Source organism: Lemur catta, chromosome 24 (assembly GCF_020740605.2).
Source record: "Lemur catta isolate mLemCat1 chromosome 24, mLemCat1.pri, whole genome shotgun sequence".
In the NCBI taxonomy this organism is placed as follows: Eukaryota; Metazoa; Chordata; class Mammalia; order Primates; family Lemuridae; genus Lemur; species Lemur catta.
In genome coordinates, this window is record NC_059151.1 from 5,396,527 (window position 1) to 5,418,646 (window position 22,120).

General features: G+C 38.8%; 1 protein-coding gene across 4 annotated transcripts in view; it reads right to left on the reverse strand.

The window, feature by feature from the left end:
• FAM13A (family with sequence similarity 13 member A) overlaps nt 1-22,120 on the reverse strand; it is a 180,172-nt gene that overhangs the window by 152,739 nt on the left and 5,313 nt on the right. For all 4 annotated transcript variants that reach the window (XM_045536820.1, XM_045536829.1, XM_045536823.1 and 1 more), the window contains exon 3: nt 16,209-16,418. In XM_045536820.1, coding sequence (XP_045392776.1) covers nt 16,209-16,418 — 210 coding nt within the window. The remainder of the gene's footprint in view (nt 1-16,208; nt 16,419-22,120) is intronic.

A 22,120-nucleotide genomic window follows, 5' to 3' on the forward strand; every position in this document is an offset into this window, starting at 1 on the left:
GGCTTCCTAAAGGTCTCATATTATAAAAAAGTTAGCAATGCTTATCCATTTAGACCCATGTACTCAAAATATACATTTTACACTACGCGTGATATCATGCTTTTATGAAACCTATGAAACATTCTAATGGAGGGGGAGACAGGCAATAATCAAATAAATTAAAAATAAATATGTGAAACAGTAACCTAAGCACTATGAAGAAATAAAAAGCAGGGTAAAGTGGAATAAAGCAGAGTGACGCAGGGGTGGGAGATGTTACTTCACTCATCATGGTTGGGGCGGGGTGTCCCCTGATACAATGACAGCTGAGCAGAACTGCAGGAAATAGAGAAGTGTGTTCCAGTCAGAGGAAATAGGTGTGCCAAGGCCCCGCGGCAGAGGTCTTGGAGCTGGTGCCGACCGGTGGTGGGTGGAGAAGATAGCCAGAGACGAAATCAGGAGACAATGAAGGGGAAAGGGCAGATCTGTCTTATCATAAGCCATGCTCTTTTATTTTCCCCGAGTGAGGGTTTTGATCTGTGAGGAGACATGATCACTGTCCCCTCACTCTGGCTTCTGTGCTAAGCCTGGACTGTAGGAAGCACAGTTGAAAGCATGGAGACTAGTTAAGACACTATTGTGACAGTCCAGAAGAGGAAGGCTGGTGGCCTGGACCAGGCTGACATTGGTGGGATGGTGACACAGGCTGGATTCTGGATATAGGTTGAATGCTCTTGCTTGTCTTACATACAGAAGTTGCTTGTTTTATATATGGAAAACACAGGTATGAAATATTCATTCATTTAGCAAAAATTATTGGGTGACTACTTTGTGCTAAGCACCTTTCTAAGCATTTGAAATTCATCAATAAACAAAACAAACAGAAATCTCTACCCTCATGGAGCTTACATTCTGATGAGTGAAACATTAAATAAAAAACATAGTAACAGGGCTGCGGGAACTGGGAGTACTTGAACCAGGGTAAGGGCTGGCAACTGCAATTATAAATAAGACTCTCAAGAAAGCCTTGGGTGGGTGCGGTGGCTCACGCCTGTAATCCTAGCACTCTGGTAGGTCAAGGTGGGATGATCGCTTGAGCTCAGGAGTTCGAGACCAGCCTGAGCAAGAGTGAGACTCCTGTCTCTCTACCAAAAATAGAAAAATTAGCCGGGAATCGTGGCCTGCGCCTGTAGTCCCAGCTACTCAGGAGGCTGAGGCAGGACGATCACTTGAGTCCAGGACTTTGAGGCTGCAGTGAGCTACAACAACACCACTGCACTCAAGACAGAGTAAGATTCTGTCTCAAAAAACAAAACAAACAAATAAAAAACAAGAAAGCCTCACTGAAATGTATTTAATGTACAGTTAAAGTAAAAAATCCACAAACTGACAAATGTAAGGTCTTTCAGAGCTCGAAGTTAAGCTTTAACCACTTTTTAAATACTCTTTATGCCTTGCATATAAAAAGTGATCAAGAAATCATTTTAACAGAATGATATATGTTTTAAAGACATACAGTATGACAAACTAGCATAGGAGTAAAGTGACATCTATACTTCAAATATATTTTAAAGAAATACAGAATAATTTAGTCCACAGAACTATCAGAGTGTTATTTAGGAATAAGATTACAGACAATATTTAAAGAAAAGGCTCATTTGGTGGTTACACAGAAAGGATACTCAGCAATGAAATTCCACAGAAGGGCCTTAGTAATAGAAGTGAAATGTACCTCTGCACATGTATTATGTAAAAATAATTTTTAACTGTTTTAAACTTGTACTTCTAGAATTGTAATAAAATTAGAATAATATAATTCATGAGTCTAAAGGTTTTAAGAAAGTTTTGCGGATGGGAATAATGGTTCCTAATTGAAACAGTCACCATTTTCTTTAACATCAATCTTTTCCTAGGATAAGAACTATCTTTCTCCATTAGTGAAAAGTGTCACTTCAAATTATTCAGGTTTTCTTGAGAGCTTTCATTTGTTGTTGGCTAAATCTGACTCATACCTCAAGCTAAAATGCAAACATTCAACTAGCATAGGGTACATAGTGTACAGAGAAATCAGCACTTGGAAGACTGTACCACACTTTTGTTCCAGGTTAAGTAGCAAACACCGAACCATGTGACAAATATTTGCTCTCCTTAAAAAAAGATTATGATCATAATCAGCAATGCTGCACCTGTATCATAGGATGTATCACGGGATGGCACCTAACACTAATCTTGACATTTATCCTAGTTGTTTGTCACATGCCTGGACTTTTCAATGGCCACAAAGTTATATTCTACTTCTAATCTTAGACCCAAGGAGAGAGAAAAATAAAAAAAAACTGGCAAAATGCTAACCTCTATCGTGATATATCTCAGAGCCATGAGAAGGTCAGCCGTTAAAACAACCAACATGTTTAGCCTCAGGGTGCCAGATTTATTGAAGTAGCTTTACGCCCTCTCTCATTAAGCCTAACAAGAATATTTATGAAACTTTGGTAAAGTATTAGATAGGATAATGAGCTGATGAAGAGAGGTCACAAACCTGAGAGTGTGAGCAGTCTCTAGAAGTTGAGAAGCCGGCAAAGAAACAGGGATCTCAGTCTTAAAACCGCACGGAGCTGAATTCTGCCAGGAATCTGAATGGGTCTGGCAGTAGATTCTCCCCCAGAGCAGTCGGACAAGAGCTGTCAGACAAAAGCCTAGGCTGTCACCTCGATTTTGGCCTTGTGAGTAAAAGAACCAGCTGAGCTCACGTACTTCTCACCCACAGAACAATGAGGGAATAAATTTGTATTGTTTTGAGCCACTAAATTCATGGTAATCTGTTAAGGTAGCAACAGGAATTGAATACATCCCCAGTTAGAGAGGACCAGACTGGAAGAGAGAGGTTGATTTACTTGTGCGCATTCACCTCGCTACCAAATCGCCGAGGCACAATTCAAATCCAAGCAGTCTGACCCTCAGAGCACATGGTTTGATCAGCGTACTCTTCCAGAGGTAGCTATGATCATCACAGCACCTAACGCAGTATCTGATACATGCAAACATGGAAGAAATGTTCCCTGAATCAATCAATAAATAAGCAACATTGTGGAGTGTGTCTGGGGGGGTGACAATCTTAATTCATTTGTGATAAACTATAGCTTCTTAGGTTCTAGGGGTTTGTGGGAAAACATTTTAATAAAAACCTATAAGAATGGGCACAAAAATGGTATAAACTGTGAGAATAAACAAAACATTATACTTCTTTCTAAATATACATTTACAGAACAATGTGAAAAATCATAAATGCCTGCTCACTGGATCAGAGTGGGTTATTTTTATTTATTTATTTTTTTGAGACAGTCTCGCTCTGTTGCCCGGGCTAGAGTGAGTGCCGTGGCGTCAGCCTCGCTCACAGCAACCTCAGACTCCTGGGCTCAAGCAATCTTCCTGCCTCAGCCTCCCGAGTAGCTGGGACCTCAGGCATGCACCACCATGCCCGGCTAATTTTTTCTATATATATTTTTAGTTCTCCATATAATTTCTTTCTATTTTTAGTAGAGACGGGGTCTCGTTCTTGCTCAAGCTGGTCTCGAACTCCTGACCTCGAGCGATCCTCCCCGTCTTGGGCTCCCAGAGTGCTAGGATTACAGGTATGAGCCACCGCACCTGGCACAGACTGCATTTTACCTCTGCTTTTCATTTCCCAGGAGTGGAACCACTTCTTTAGAAAGATGAGAAGCTTATGTAGACAATATAATTTCATCTTACAATTAATAGAATTGGTGTTTTCCTATGCAATAGGAAAGGTTATATTTTTACAGATCTCTCACAACCCATGACTGTGACAAGGTTCTCAAAGGCCTCACACAAATTTCTCAAAGGACAGGATGATAAAATAACTAATAAAAATTAATAAATTACAGTCTCTTAGATATTTTCAATGAAATTACCTATCCTATCATTCTGATTAGAGTCTGCGAAATGCACAGGTATATTTACTGCCAAATTAGCCAACATCTACACTGACACTCCTGGCTCCCAGAAAGAACCTGCATGTTCAAGCAAGAACAAAGGCCTGCAGAAAGAATGAAGAATTAGGTGGTATTTTACATTTCAGTTCTGTATCCCAAAACAAACTCCTGATAATGCCTAAACAGTCGCTCAGTGAATTTATTTTACGGGTATTTATTTACTGGGTGCTGAATGCTTATCAGTGGGAGCAGGTGGCACAAATAAAATTATAAGAAAAATATAAAATATGCTAACTAAATTTCAAAATTCAAAGCTCATATCTACGCTAGATGTTAGCATTTAAACATTGAACAGGTGAAGAACCTGTTTGTATGAGAATGTAAGTACAAAGGAGACCGGGAAAAGCAATCATAGCATATAGGAAAGGGAACCTCCCACAATATAATATGATAATCTTGAACAATGTGGGCAATATCCCAGCTAGTAAAGCTTGGCTTTCTCTATAAGTATAGTGCCATATTAAATGGGCAAAGTACAATAAGTACGTAGTTTCAGTTGAAATCATACTAACACCAGTTATTTTTTCCTAGGCAATGGTGATTAAATACTCAGCTGTAAATGGCCTGTAAGTAGCCTTCGTGTCATCTGAGTTAAAACATCAAGCCCAGAGTTAAGTCTATTTCATATGTGCCCCCTTTCTCTCACAAGGGCCTCAAATTGTTTATGGACTCATTGTAAAAGGCTGGTTATTTCCATGGGCTCAATAAAGCAGGTGTTCAACACACAGCTTAGTAGAGTTAGGGCAGAGCTGTAGGTGGCTAACAAGCTAATCATTTGGCATTCCTTCAAATTGATGTTCGTTAAACCAATTTTCAGTATTTATGTGGGTTGATAGTCTATTAATACAAGGTTTATGTTTTTTAAATAACTTATTGTACTTATTTAAATAACTCATTTGAATAACTTATGTCTTCTCCTCTTCTAGCATAAAAGCATTAGTAAAAAAAAAAACAAAAAACAAAGAATTTACTAAGGGTTTAACGCAGGTCACAATGATTCATTCCAAAATTCCCAAATAGACATTATCTTCTTGGCCTTGGAGCTGATAGTTATCTGCTCTATTTTTCTTTATCAAGCCTATAATCTTTCTGTTATTATAAAATTCTATTGCCTTTATTACGAGGATGGCTAAAATAAAAAAGACAAGACATAAATATGTGTTGGCAAGGATATGAAGAAATTAAAATTTTCATTCATTGCTGGTGAAATTAAAATTTTCATTCATTGCATGATGGGAATATAAAATAGTACAGCTATCCTAAAAAAACAGTTCTTCAAAATGTTAAAATATAAAGTTACCATATGACCCAGCAATGCTATTACTAGGTAGATGCTCAAGAGAAATGAAAGCATTACCTTGGCAAAAAAACTAGTAATGTTCAAAATAGCAAAAAAGTGGAAATGACCCAAATGTCCGCTAGCAGCTAAATGGATAAATAAAATGTGGTATATTCATACAAAAGAATATTAACTAGCCATAAAGAGGAATGAAGTACTTATATAATAAATGCTACAACAAGGATGAACCTTGAAACATTATGCTGGGTCAAAGAAGCCAGTCATAAAAGACCACATATTTGTGATTCCATTTCTATGAAATGTTCATAATAAGCAAATCGATACAGATACAAAGTAGATTAGTGTGTGCCTAGGCCTGGGGGTGGTGGGAGGAGGGAGGAATGGGAAGGGGACTGGTAATAGGCACCGGGTTGCTGTCTGGGGTCACAGAAACGTTCCACATTTAAACTCTGGTGATGTTTGCACTCTGCGAATATACTAAAAACCACTGAACGGTATACTTTAACAGGGTCCGTTTCATGGTAGGTAATTTATGTATCAAAAATCAAGAACATCAGAGATCTTTCAGTTAAAGATGACGTTATTATTTCAGTTGAAGATGAGTATATACTTTTCCTATTAATAACCCCACTAAAATGACAATAAAAATGTTTTTAAAAGGAATAAGCCCTCAAGGATAAAGAGAACAGCCTAAAAGATGAGTTACATGAGGAATTCTAGCGACTGTGTATATGCACGTGCACACGTGCACTCACGGACTTCCAGACGAGCTGTTCTTACACGGAACAATGTGCTTGGTCACGGCTTCTCTTTCCAGGTGTGCACAGCCCCACCCACTACTTATCATCTCACAGAGCTGAAGGCCATTATAAGGAAAATGCAGGTGCACACTTGTAGTCAGCAAAGAAAGGATCGCCTGTCATCAGGACCTATAGTCTCAGAGGCCATGGGCGCCTATAAATACAGACGAGGTTCTTCCTGTCACAGGGATCCGGACGAAGGCAGGCAGGCGAACCGAAATGCTGCCAAAGCGTATCCAAACCTGGGCTTCCTGGCACCACATTTCCAATTTATTCCAGTGGAGGCTTTGCATATCCTATTGGCGTCTTGGGCAGATAGGTAAATGTCAACCCTTTAATTTTGCTTTGGGTTTAGGTCTTTACAAAAAAAAAAATAGTTTATACATTTGGCATTGCTTATAGAAAACCTAAATAGCAAACATTGAAAATGGAAAGAACTAAAACTTGGAGTTTAATATGATTCTGATTGTCACAGAAACAGATTTGTGAAGGTTGAATAATTTCCATAGAAAAGAAGCTTCTCGGGAAGGAATTAACCTCCGGGAGGAAATACGTCATATGTTTCCTATGGAGCTCACGCTATTCAAGGAATGACACTTACTAACCATCATTTAGCCAGCATTTATTCACATGGTCCTTTAAAATCTGCAAGGCAAAACCACAGCTAACCTCAAACAACACAAACAGCATTATACTAGTATGGATAAAAGAGAGGCTTGCCTCCAAGTTACCTAGTGAATTCTTTGTGTAATGAGGAAAGAAACTCAAGGCTCAGGCATGAGCTAGTTTATTAAATTAAATTTCTTTACAATTAAGCCATGGTAATGATTAAAATGCCCCTATCATTAGGGTGGTCTTCTTAAGAAAAGTATTAATAGTTGCTGTCTACATTATGAAATGCTCATAAGCTAAAACTCACAGGCACTTATCTCTCAGATACTGTTTGCACAGCTGCTATTATAAAATTCTGTCCTGTTTAAAATCAAGTATGGGGTGGGGAGTAAAAAAAGGGCAAATTTCCACTTAAAGAGACAGATTGACCATTTGTGTTTGTCTAGTCTTCTTCCCAAGGCTTCACAGAAATCACAGTAAAATAATGCATTAAAAGTGTAAGTCCCAAAGGACAAAAAAAGAACAGCAGAGAAGACAGAATGAGATGAGATTTTAAAGACATTTGGAAGTGGATGCAAGTGACTGAAAACAATGTTTCAAAGCCCGTCAGACTTAGGGTGTCCTCCAGCACATCCGCACCCAGGCAAGCAAGCTCTCAGGCTTAGTCTGTGGGTAATAACCCAAGGATTCTGGGAACCCGGAGATAGCTAAGGGCTAGAGTGAGAAACATAGTTGAAAATGTAAGATTAGTGGAAGTCTGCTAAGAAGTAATAAGCCCATGAGCAAGCACACTTCCTACCTCCCTCCTAGTCCTGCTCTTAAAAAACTCAGCAAATGAAGAGAAAAATATGTTCACATACTGACATTTGGGGATCCCCAAACGAAACAGCTAGATTTCCCCCGCTGTACTATCTAATCCTTCCAAAATGAAGTACACCAAGAGACAAACCCCCAGTCTCCTTTACAAAATATTTTTCTTAAATCGGAACAGCTACAAATCACTATGTGTTTGAATAAAGAGACACAAAAAGAAAACCCACAGATCACAGAGAGAAAAGAAAAACTTAAGCAATAAGAACAAGCCCATGGCCACAAGTGGTGGCTCACACCTGTAATCCTAGCACTCTGGGAGGCTGGGGTAGGGGGATTGCTTGAGCTCAGGAGTGCAAGACCAGCCTGAGCAATAGCGAGACCCAATCTCTAGAAAAAATAAAAAAATTAACCAAGTGTGGTGGCATGTGCCTGTAGTCCCAGCTACTAGGATTGCCTCAGCCCAGGAGTTTGAGGTTGCAGTGAGCTATGATGACACCACTGCACTCTAGCCTGGGTGATAGAGCAAGACCCTGTCTCAAAACAAAAACAAAATACAGAAGAATAGGGCGCTTCGTAAAAGGAACAGAAAACAAGAATATTTTGGATATTAAAAATAAAGCTACAATTTAAAAAACAAATTTGCTGGGAAATAAATGAGAAAATTTCATAGTAAACAATTAAAAGCAATAAGAAATTTTTAAAGGAATTATATGTAATATAGGGAGGGTAGTACAAGAAAATTTCCAAGACCAAAAGAAAATATTTTCCAAGTTGAAGGCACTTACCGAATACTTAACACAATGGATAGAAATGAAAAGACTCCAGGAAATAGAAGGTCCAGGAAAAAGATTCACAAGGAAAAACTCAGGATGGTATTCACAACCAATCCTGGTGGGAGCAAATAAAAAGGACTCTGGGAAATTCTTCTTGGGAAAAAAAATTGATAAATTATTTGATAATTTTGAAAAAAAATAGTTAACAGTAGAGCTACTGGAACAGTTTGAAAAAAAAAAAACAAAACAAAACCCGAAGATAGGTTTATAGAAAATAATGTCAGGGAAGATATAAGACAAATATTAGTATCAAGAAATATCTCACACAAACATACCCTTTTATAGTTAAAACAAGTCAAACAGTAGTTATAAATTTAACTAAAATTGTGATATGACAATATTAGAAGAAACTGTTTGGAATAAATGAACACGTAACAGAGCTAATTCTATATATTTCACAAGCAGAACTGATGAGATAATGTTCAAAAGTGAGCAATCAAGATATACCGCTATTAAGTATATTATTAAATGGAGGCAAATACCAAAAGCACAGCTAAGCCAGTTAAAACTGGGTTCTTTTGGGAAAGAACTGAGGAGTACCAAAGGGTGTGGTAGGAGATCTGGTTTTCTTTAGAAATCTATTTTATTTTTTATGGAATTATATATTAATAGGAATATTTCTTTAAACAGAGAAAAATATGTCCATTGAAGATGTTGAATTTTATTGAGGGTAATAACTTAGGAATGTGCTACTTTAGTATTTAATTAATAATTTTACCGAAAGATCACCAAATCCAATTATATTACCCTCACCCCATCACACACACACTACACTCACTGTTCAATCACACGCCTATGCTTTCAGAATGCCTTTGTTCATGCAACCTCTCCGCCTAAACAGCACATCACCTGTGGGCATTCTACCGGTCCTCCAAAGCCCACCTCAAGTACTACCTTCCTTTTCCTTAAAACTCTTCTGATCATCTGACTTAGAAATTCTGACTCCTCTCTCCCTCAACCCCACTTTATTCTGTGTATCTTGGCTCCTTGTGTATATGTTGTATTTTCCTAACAAAACTGTGAACTCGTTGGCAGAAGTATCCTCATTTTCAATGTGAGCAATAAAATACCAAACCTAATGCCTTCACTGCAATTTAACAATTGAAAAGCAATTTATCAGTCACAGACTTAATACAAAAAAAAAGACCTATGCTATATATAACATGCAATATATATTTGCAGATTTAAACTTTATTAAAATTATATAAAAAATAAAAATTATTGATAATCGGTAGCCAATCCAAAAATATTCCCAAAAGAATTGATAGCAGGTTTAATCCATCTTGTGTTATTTATCAACTCAACCAACACTTAAAAGTTCAAGTAGAGTTTCGATTAATTTGGGCAAGAATTTTAAAGTCTTCATCTTAACTCCAAGTTGAAACCAATATTTTTTTTTCCTTTTCCTTCTCCTTCCTAATCATGAGGCAGGTAATTGCATTTATTCTTCTGTAACTCCTTGTAATTTTTTAAGAGACAGGGAAGTTAGAATAGAGAAAGGGTAAAGAGACCAATTTTAAGCTTGAAGGTGAAAAAAATGGAGGGAACCACACTAAACGGCTTGTCTTTTTATAACCAACAAAGCAAGGGGCAGGAGTGAAGCCTGAGGACGAATTGGGACATAAGCACAGGGAAAGGAGATTACATTTAAAATATGGATGCCCATGTCCCATCCCCACAGATGAGGATTTAATAAGCCTGTAGTGTGACTAGATCTCTGGGATTTTTCTAAGCTTCCCAGGCAATTCTTATGGGCTGTCATAGTTGAGAAGCACTGGTTGGCATTTTTTAAATATTATATGACTGGTATTGTTCTAAGTGCTTTACATGTATAAATTCTTTGAATATCCACAATAATCTCAGGAAGCAGACCCCACTATTATCTCCATTTAACAGGGAAACTAAGTGTGGTGGCTTAAAAATGTCCACAAAGCTTGACACATCTCCTTTTGAAAGATAGAGCCTAATTCCCCTTCCCTTGAATACAGACCAGATTAATGACTCACTCCCAACAAACAAACAGCTAGATCTCTGAGGAAGGCACTTACTAAAGCTCCTACACGATCATCAGATCCTACTGTGAAATTAAATAATTCAACCTGAAAGCTGTTGGAACTTTACATTATTTGAGCCTTGACAGGAATGTGACTACGTGGTCTCAGTCACGTAGCTAGCATGCAGCTTCAACTTCTGCTTCTCCGATTATAGATTAACTCCCTTCCTTATTCCTGTACTGTAGATTAGAAAATATTGGAAGGTGCCAGAAATAAGATTCCCCTTAGGGAATGTTAAAGCAATCTTCCTTGGGCTTGCTATAGCAAGCTGTAATCAAACAAATCGCTATAACGTATATACGGTATATACTGACCTGGTATGAAAAATGTTGTAAACCTGCTAAACTCTGTCTCTGCCTATATAAGAGAAACTTTAACTTTTCCACTTTGGAGCACTGACCCTATTCCTTTGGAGTCTGTGTTTCCCAGGTGGCTATTCTCAAGCTTTGTACTCGAATAAACTCTATACTTAATCGTATTTTGTGAATCTCATCATTTAAGATCGACACCACCAAGTTTCACAGCACCTGAGCCTTTCGAATAAATCCCAAATTCACCTGGAGGTAGAGAAGCTGTATCAGCCACAGAAGGTTCCTAGAAAGCTGAAGACTGTCTCTTCCTTTCAGGACAAAAGATCAGGTCTGACAAGCTGAAGCACTTTAAAATGTAAAGCCCCCACCCTGGGTATGATGGAAAAGAGAAGATTCGAATTACTGACAACAAAAGAATAATAGTTGCTCCAGGCCTTGTCTAAGCATCAACTTTGCAAGGTGCTCTCCCTGGTGCTACTACAACCTTGCCTCAAAACTTTCTTCCTGGATCCCATTCACGACTAATGGGTGCAGAGTGCACCGTCTGGGGGATGGGCACGCTGTAGCTCTGGCTTGGGTAGTGCAAAGGCAATATATGTAACCAAAATGTTTGCACCCCCTTAATATTCTGAAATGGAAAAAGAAAAAACTTTCTTCCTGATTTATTAGCACGAATTCACAACAGTCTGACAAACTGGCCGTCTGCCACCATATATGGCTCTGGGGTCTCATCAGAGATATGGCAGTACTCGCAATGTCAAGTCCCCAGACTCAGTTCTCCCTTTGGCATAGTGAGTTTTGGGGTCCTGAGACTTGTTTTTTTCTTCCCATAACCTTCCTTTAAAATCCCATTACCAGTTTCTATTTTGAACGATGAGACAGCAAGCTTTGGCAATGGATAGTGGCAACGGTTGCAGAACACTACAAATGTACTTAATGCCACTGAATTTTACTTAAAAATGATTAAAATGGTAAGCATTATGTTATGTATATTTACCACAGTTTTTAAAATTCCATTGCCAACTCTTTACCTTAGACAGGTCCTAGGACCATGACCTAGATTGCTGTTAATCTTCTAGATATTCCCCCTACACCCAGCATCTTCCCATCCAACTACCTTACACAGCACTGCCTAACATACTGCATCTATCATACGAACTATTTCTTCAAAAAATTTATTATAGATAAATACACATTCCTTAGACAAATATTCAAGACCCTATACCATCTGGTCTCAATTTACTTTTTCGATCATATCTTTTGCAAATCTCTCTCAGCTACAGGATAGCTTTGTCAGACGATTCTTAGTGTTTCTGCTCATGCTCTTTCCTCACCTACAAGGTTTTCCTCTCCATCCTGGTTCCTCTTATGTACTCCAATCTTACTTGTTCTATAAAATGTATTCTGACCATCCTAACCCAGACTGATTTCCTTCTTCCCTTGTTAGTTATGAAGGAGCTCAGGAAATTTCACCCGAGAATATCACTCCTCGGTATAAAGAGTATTTTGTATTAAAGCCCCTTACAGATCAACAGGCCCTTGGAATGGGCTTTCCCTCTACCCACATAATCAGACAGACCCATCAAAAGAACAATCAGCTTCCCTTTTCTTCCCTGTTATATCTCACTATATTGCAGGAAAGAAAATCAAGAATGCAACCAGACCTGGCCCAAATCATTTTAAACATAATACCTGTCTCTCAGGTTATTTTTCAAGTCACTATGTTTCCCCCAGCCATTCATCCTCCCTAGCAACCAACCACTTATTGCCTCTAAACAGAATTACCTATATTCCTCATCTCTATCTCTCTCTCCCCTTAAAAGGAGGGTATAAAAATAAAAATATCTGGATCCCATCAGGATATTGGGTAACCACTCTGTGATCCTCCTCGTGCACACAGTAAATAAACCTCTTCTTATTATTAATCAACCTTAATTGTGAGTTGATATTTCAGCAAACTTTCAACGGGAAGTTTGCTGGGATACCACACCCTGCTCCCCACCCAGTTACCATTGACTGGACATTCGTATTGCTCATTTGAAAAACTGTTGTAGAATTTACAGAACACAAATTCTACCTCCTCGATTAAATCACACACTCCTTGAAATTAAGATGTGTGATCTTTTATTTCTTTGTATATCCAGTATCTGTATAGAACTGTGGTCCCCAAGCCCTGGGCCGAGGCCCAGTTCTGGTCATGGCCTATTAGGAACTGGGCCACACATCAGCACCTGAGCACTCTCCCATCCCCTGGCCATGGAAAAATCGTCTTCCATGAAACTTAGGAACCAGGCCACACAGCGGGAGGTGAGCGGCGAGTGAGCAAAGCTTCATTGTATTTACAACCAGTCCCCATGACTTGCCTCACCGCCTGAGCTCCCCCTACTCACCCCCCCAATGGAAAAATTGTCTTCCATGAAACCAGTTCCTGGTGCCCAAAAGGTTGGGGACCGCTGATATAGAGGGTACTAAAAAAAAAAAAAAAAAAAAAAAAAAGATGGACTTATCTATTCCAAGTCATCAAATAACAATAAAAATATTCAATTACAAGATAGAAATAACTATAGAAGAATTTTTCAATATTGAACATTCAAATAAAGACATTTCTAGTTAATCCTAAATTAAATGAATCCTATTCTGCCATCTTTTTTATCACTTACAATTCATACCTGTTTCTAAAACACACCTGAGATTATAAAAATAGAAAGTACAGACCTGGGGCCAAAATGGCTGACCAGATGCAGCTAACATGTGCCTCTTACACAGAGAGGAACCAAAATAGCAAGTAGTCTTTCACACTTCAATTAGACTGTCTAAGAGAGGACACCGGGATTAACAAGCCTCAAACATGTCACTTACCAAATGTCACTTAATGACATAGAAACCAAAAGCACTGTAGATAAACCAGAACAAGTTGTTCTGTAACTTTTGCTTCCATGTTGTATCACTATTTCCAATATAATATTTAATCATTTTCTAATTTTATCTATGATTATGTCACGCATTTTTCAAAAAACTAAAATCATTTTTTGAAAAATAAAGTGGCCAAATCAGATTACAAACAAAACAATAATTTTTCCCGTTGCCCCACTGTTACGGATTGAATTGTGTTCCTCTAAAATTCGTATGTTGAAGCTCTAACCTCTGGTGCCTCAGAATGTATTTAGGGCCTTTAAAGAGACAAATTAAGGTTAAATGAAGTCATAAGGGTGGGATCCTAATGCAATAGGACTGGTGTCCTTGTAAGAAAAGGCAGAGACACAGAAGATATAGGCCACGTGAGGACACGCCAAGAAGGTGACCATCTGCAGGACAAGGAGAAAAGCCTCCCCAGAAACCAACACTGCCGGCACCTTGATCTCGGACTTCCCGCTTCCAGAACTGTGAGAAGATAAATGTCTCTTCTTTAAGCCACCCAGTCTGTGGTACTTTGTTAGGACAGGCCTAGAAAACTGACACAACTTGGGGCTGAGGCCCCAAATACAAAAAACAAAGGTTGTGATAGGCCCACCCATTCTAAGAAGAGGTGCTAGGTTAGCTACACAGAACTTGTTAAGGGGAGACCAGAAACAGGTCTGGACGCCTTGGGCCACCCATCTGTCACCTCCTTCGAGGACGCTGAAGCAGAAACATGAAACTTAAAATTTGAAGTTAAAGATTAGAGAGTAAGAATTTGTTTGCAGGGAGAGTTGTTGGAGAAATAAAATGTTTCCCCTGACTCTTTCCCCAAGCCAAGTGAGGGGGCATCAGATAACCACGTGGGGAGTTTGAACAGCCTAAAACTCCTGAAAGAGTCCGAGACATCCGAAAGAGTCTCACACAGACAGGCTGGCTAGGGTGTCCTGGCTCGCAGCACAAAGAAACAGGCTCTGCCCTGGGACCGACCTCCATATTTTAAGAACTTGGCAAGGACGGGCATGTGTTTCCTTAGGACCAGATGGGGACTCTGAAGAAAGAAACCAGATGTGGGTAATTTTCTAAAGAACCACCTGGTGAAGCCAGGGGCCGCCGAGGAGTGAGAAGGGGCCAGGCGAGAAGGCCCTGCTGACACAAGGGCCTTGGGGAGTCACCGATGGGTCTCCCTCCCTAGTGGAAGCCCAGTGTGGGTGATAAGCGTAATTTTCCAACACAACCCCACCACCTTTACCTAGTATTTGTTTTTGGTTTTTTTTTTTTGTTTGTTTTTTGAGACAGAGTCTCATTCTGTTGCCCGGGCTAGAGTGAGTGCCATGGCGTCAGCCTAGCTCACAGCAACCTCAAACTCCTGGGCTCAAGCAATCCTCCTGCCTCAGCCTCCCGAGTAGCTGGGACTACAGGCATGTGCCACCATGCCTGGCTAATTTTTTCTATATATATTTTTAGTTGTCCGGTTAATTTCTTTCTATATTTCTAGTAGAGATGGGGTGTCGTTCTTGCTCAGGCTGGTCTCGAACTCCTGATCTTGAGCGATCCTCCCGCCTCGGCCTCCCAGAGTGCTAGGATTACAGGCGTGAGCCACCTCGCTGGGCCCTTTACCTAATATTTGAAAATGGTCTTTCGTGGAATAAAATATTTCTGGCACCTTCTTCCTCATCCTCGCTTGCCTTCTCAGGTATCTTATTCTTTACTACATGCGAATATTTACACCACTGCTGTACAGGAATGTGGCTTCCCCTTTTTTATAATTAAAAAAAAAAAAAAAAAAAAAAAAGAGACAGGGTCTCGCTACATTGTTTCCCAGGCTGGTCTTGAACTTCTGAACTCAAGCTGGGAGCGTGAGACTACAGCTGGGACTACAGGTGTACACCACCACGCCCAGCTTAAGTAACATTCCCTAATCTGGCAACTAGTACTCTTAGAAATATATTTTTCCCTTTCCTCTTTGATTTGGGAAAAATAGGGAAAGAAAGAGCTCTTCAAGGATAAACAATTTTTCTCTTACCATACTTAGGAAGGAGAACTCAGTAATGTTTATGCCCATAATCATTACACTTAAAAAAGGAATTCCTTCATATAAAATCACTTCATCCATCAATTTGTACCTCACAAAACGAAGACAATTATTTTAGGACTCAATCTTGCTTATGAGAAAAAGCAAGCACACTAGAGAGCTTTCAGTCTCAAAGGTCACTAACCAATCACAATCTAATTAATATTTTCTAAATTATTCTCTAATACTTTCTAAATTATTCCTCTTCTCATTCCTTCCATGGCAGTCACTAGTCAGAAAAGAATTGCTTTGACCCAAAAGCATCAGGGCTTTTCAATATTGTAATGCTGAAGTATTCGTATGCCAGTGGTCTCAGAAACTCCATTTAATAATGGTAGTTCACACTCAGTTTAGTGTTATTTTAGGTAGGAGATGAGGGTCCAGAGTAAAATGGCAAGGTGGTAGTTACGGAAAGACCATAAGTATTTAAGAGCTTATTTTCATATTTAACTTTTAAGTATTTAAAAGCTTTTCCCTGGAAGATAAAATTGTTTTAAACTCCTAAAAGGATTCACCATACTGACCCTGAAAGAGCTGAATGAATCGAGGGTGTAAGGCCGAGGTGATCACCCCATCCGGCAGCTCCCGCAGGAAGAGCTTCAACAGGCTGGCTGCTGAGCAGATGTCACCATCTGTCCCCAGCTCCACAGGCTGCCCGTGCTCGAACTTCAGCCGAAGCTGTTCCACCACCTTCATGTTCCCATTCACTCTAAAAAGGCCTTCCTGCGTGAGTCCTGGAACAGCAAAGCGGACACAGAAAACAGAGGTTTCTCACAGACAGACACAAGATCTAAAGAATAACAACAACAGGAGTAAAGAAATCTCAGCACAGGTTTCTCTGAATAGTGTAATTATCAATCACTGGAAGATTTTTGCATTTTGTAAAAATGTTTTCTTAGAACAATCAGTTTTCATACCCACTACATATCAACTAAAAAGATCATACGATTGTTACAAAAGCTGACCTCTAAAAATAAGGCCTATGCCATATATAAACATAGAACATACAGTCCTACACAAAGAATTTAATTTGTATCATCACAGTACATAACAGAAACTTACCCTGGGCTCTAATAGTAGGTTAGCATTTCGTGAACAACTATTTTAAAATATGACATGTATGTAAGAAACTTCTCAACTATATGTGATTACCTTTGTAACAGTTTAAGAAATAAGCAATATTTCTTCAGTAATCACAAAATTCAAAATGTAAGACTGCAGGAGACTATAGAGCGGTATAAGACTAGATCCTTAAGTCAATTGAGAATCCATGTAAGTGTCAGCTGAGGTTAGCAGAGAAGGCTTCCTGGAGGAGGTATACTTTGGCTAAAGCATAAGCAAAACAGAAGGGCTGGGGCTGATGTAGTATGAACCTAATGTAGCTTAAGCTGTAGGTTTCATCATTTTCTTGGGCCCTTTCTAAGCTCTGTTCCTAATTCTGTATTCTTTTTTTTTTTTTTAATTTCAGCTTATTATGGGGGTACAAAAGTTCAGGTTATATATATTGCCCATGTAACCGCCCATCCCCGAGTCAGAGCTTCAAGCGTGTCCATTCCCCAGACAGTGCGCATTGTACACATCGTGTAGTTATACCCCCATCGCCTCCACCCACCCCCCATCGGGACAAGAATTCTTATTCAATAAATGGTGCTAATTCTGTATTCTTAATGTTGTATTCTTTTTCTTAAAAAGGTTTCAAAGAATTAAGCATCTGGACATACAAAACCTTGATCTATCCTTGACAGAGAACCAAAAAAATCTGAATTGAGAAATAGAAACAGGATAGCACAAAGAAAGGTAGGCAGATGAAAATGTGGGCTGTTCAGGTCAAAGACCAACAGGTAATATAATGGAAGAAATGGGACAGGGCCTAAGAATGCCAAGCTAAAGAGTGAAGACTATCTCACTGGAGCATGAAGTGGGGGAAAAGACAATACAATCAGGGTTTAAGGAAAACTCAGCTAGTTCAGAAGTGGAGAATGGAGAGGGCAAAGAGCTTGCCTTAGGGAGACTATCTTCTATTGCAAGGCAATAAAGACTGAGATTATGGTGGAAAAGTAGTAAAAACCGAAGAATAAACATGACTTGGTAAAAGGGTAACCTTAAGGTTTGAAAAATAGAAATCCAGGAAATAAACATGGTAAAAGATAAGGTGAGGGGGTGGGGATGGGGGGAGTAGCTGGTTTAGGGCAGAAGATAATGATTTCCAGCTCAGTATGTTGGGTTTAAGGACACAGTACACCGCATGAGCAACTGTGTCAGGCAGTGGAGGGCTCTGAAGGTGTAGGAAACAATACTCCTAAGAGTAGGCCAAGAACTTAACCTGACACTCTTCTTTTGAGAGTCTAATGGTGAATGTTAGCAATGACATAAGCATTGAAGTCTATCAGAATTTTCTGGGAGGTGATTGTTAATATCACAGCCTCTGCATCTTTCTCTTATCTGGTAATTGTATTGCTCTTTTTAAAGCAAAAGAGGAAAGCTAATTTCATTTTATAACTTGATAAAATATTTTATGAACTCTTTAGTTCAACTAATATGTAATGAGCACCTGGCACTATGTTAGGTACTAAAAAAAAAAAAAAATCGTGAGAAAAATATCCAAACACTATCATTATCTTTACAGAGTTTGCAGTCTGGTAAGATGTTTGTGTTCTTCCACATATACATATTATTTGGCCATGAAGAACATCAATATCAAAAGTTGGTATGTGCTGGGTGAAGTTGGCTCAGGGCTGTAATCCTAGCACTTCGGGAGGCCGGGGCAGGAGGATCACCTGAGGCCAGAAGTTGGAGGCTAGCCTGGGCAATATAGCAAGACCCCCCTTCTCTAGAAAAAATAAAAACAATTATCCAGGCATGGTGGTTCACACCTGTAGTACTAGCTACTGGGGAGGGTGAGGCAAGAAGATGGCTTGAGCCCATGAGTTTGAGGTTGCAGTGAGCTGTTATGATGCCACTGCACTGTAACCTGGGCAACAGAATGAGACCCTGTTTCAGAAAACAATCAAAAAGTTGATATTAATTTCAGCTCTAATGCTGACAAACATTATGAGCCCAAGGATGATATGAAAAGTATTTAACAACCACTATGGTCAGGGCACCATCTAATCAGAAGAGATACCAGTCAGTATGTTTGGTAGGCAGCTTCCAAAATAGTCCCCACGATCCCCAACCTCTCAGTATCACACCCATGTAATCCCCTTCCATCGAGTGTGGACTGGACCTAGTGACTTGCTTCTAACAACAGAATACAGCAAATGTGATGTCACGTCTGAGATCAAGTTATAAAAACTGTGACAATCCATCATGCTTGTTCTCTTTCTCTCTCTGGCTTGCTCACTCCAATGAAACAGCCGCTGTATTTACTTTATTAGCTGCCCTACAGAAAGGACCATGGGCAATGAACTAAGGGTGGTCTCTGGCCAACACCAGCGAGTAACTGAAAACCTCAGGTCAACAGTCTAAAAGTAACTTAATCCTGCCAACAACTGCATGAATGAATTTGCCAGGGAATCTTTCCCCTGTCTGCCTTTCGAGTCCTGATATAACTGAAGTCTTGGCTGATAACACGATTGCAGCCTTGTCAAAGACCCTAAGACAGAGGATGCAACTAAGCCATTCCCAGATTCCTGACCCACAGTAACTGTGAGATAGTAATAATAATTGTTTTAATCCACTATGCTTTGGGATAATTTGTTACACAGCAATGGATAACTAATGTGATATGTCATTCCCTTAAATTCTGCAGAATATCAGGTACTATTGGGAGATTTCAGCTGTCATTAAAAGTCTTCATTCAAGGTCTGTTTCCCTCTGTGACATAAAAGTTCATCGTTAACTTCAGACACTTATCCAGGTATCAGTCAGCTAGCATTCTGCCTCTGGTCAAAGCTCAAATCTTGAAAATCTAGAATTTTGTGTCCTGCTCCTATATTTACCCAGCTCCTTACCCTAACCTTGCCTTCTGTTTTTGGCCAAGCAAATGCCCCTTGGATATGATTTCATATGATGTTTTTCTAGCTTTGACCTTAGGCTTTCTTTTCCAACAAAGTTTTTTTGAACCTTCCCTTAAATAAATATACTTCCAGCAATTCCAAAATAACTACCCAGCTCCAAGAACTGGGATCCTCAAGCCTCCTGGATCCCACTGGACCATACTATTAATAGCAGACAGATAAGGTATAAATGGAAGTCATTGAATTTAATGCTTCTCAACCATTTTTTTCTGCCTCCATTCCATTTACTGAGCAACTCTCTTCCCTCAGGAATATCTCCCACCCAAAACAACTCTTACGATACTTAGGAATATTCAACCAGGGGAAGTTTACTCCTGGACATGGGTATATATCACATTCTGGGAAAAAGAATCCATATGGTTTTTAAAAGCACCTTCATGATGCAAAAATATATGCAGTGCCCATATGAAGGTAAGCAGACGACATAACCTTTGAATTTTCCTACTCTAAAATTTTAGAAAGTTATGGCTATAATAGAAATGTTCAGAAAAAGAAGATATTTAGATGGTTTCATGAAGTAGAATTACTCTTGTACATTTCAGAGTTCCAGTTATATTTGAATTCAGGAGATACATTGTGCTAATTGTCACAAAACAGCAACTTGATAGTGGCTTAGAAACAAAGAAAAATTAGGCAAGTTAATGTCTACACAACTGACAGCTACTTTTTTGTTCACTGCAATATTTCTTTCAAAATAGTATGAATATTTATCATTAGAAACTAAATATACCAGAAGTCAGAGTTTGCCTAATAGCACACTTTGGCTCAGGAAGTATGTGACAATACGTAAGCGCATGCTGACACCTGGTGGTGGCTTGAGACTCCTACACTATTTGAAACAGCATAACTCAGGTACCTTCACCTTGAGAAGAAATCTATGAACACTGTCAGCAAGGTTATTTCAAAATAGTTTTAAAATGATATGCCTTATAAGTTATACTATATATTTTAAAGGAAAAAGCCAAAAGTCAGTTTAAGGGCCTTCATACAGGCTTTGATAAATACTTTGTCCTAAAATTCCATTATAATAATAGCTTTCCTTCATGTGAAGTTGTTATTGTCTGAGTTATAAAAACTGTAAAGTATGACCAAAATCACAGGTGTACATAATTATTTGACTTGAAAAAACTACAACTAAATATATTGAACATTATACCACCCTTCAAACTTACACAGGTTCTTTGGTTTATTAACATAATAGTTTCACATAGAAGAAGGGGTGGTCTGGTTGTATACATGGAAATTAACTATATAGCCTTTCAAAATGTAGGTGCCAGGCGCTACTTCAGTGTGCCCCATCATGGGGTGTGGCCAATGCGTGTGTATTCTGGAAAGACTCCACTAGCGATTCCATGTCACATCTCCAATTAAGAATACCTGACTGAACCCACTAAAATGTTTAGTTTGCATTACCTGAATATACCTATTAAAATATAACTAAGAGTAGGCTAAGGAGGGGCAGAAGAAAACCTATAACCCCAATTCAAATTTTGCCAAAATTCTCACACATCGATGGTATGAATATAAACCGGTTCACCTCCTATAGAGCTCATTACAAATGTACATATCCTTTGACCCAGCAGCCCACTTCTAGAAAGTTAGTCTGTAGTTATATGTGCTTGCAATGACACAAGTTAAGGGTTAGTTATGGAATCATTGTAAACAGAAGACTAGAAACAATTCAATGCCCATGAGTATGGGACTGCTTAAAGAAGTGATACACACACACAGTAGAACAATATGCAGAGGAAAAGAAAATTAAAAATGAATAAAGCTCTTTATGTAATACGGAAGGATCTCCAAAATACACTAAATGATTTTTTTAAAAACATTCAGAACCCCATGCATAGTATACTATATTTGTGTTAAAAGTGAAAAAAGAATACATACATATATGCTTACAGTTGCATGAAATATCTTTTTAAGAAGATACCAGAAAATACTAGTATAGTAATACTGTTCTGGAGAGGGGAAATAAAGGTCAGGAGACAAGGTTTGGAGGGAGAGACTTTTCAGAGTTCACTCATATTTTGAACCACATAAGTTTATTAACTATTCAAAAATATACACAATTTTAAAAATTAAAAGTGTAAAAGATTTTTATCTAAGAGTAAAATCAAGAGACTATTATTCAATTAATCTTGGGGAAAGGAACGCTGATTATGCCAAAACCAAATTATTATTTTAGGTAGTCACAGTTGGGCATGAAAATGAACACTATTTAACAGATTAATTACCCAGAGATCCACTTGTATCTCACTCAGCGGGATGCAGTTTTACTCAATACTGGATATGTAAATGAGTCCTGTCAAAGCTCTAACCTAATAACATCTGGCTTCAAGATTTTGTAGGCCAGGCTTCCACGTTCCTGCGGTGTTATGTATAACATCTTTCATGTTTAACTGTTTAAAGTATTT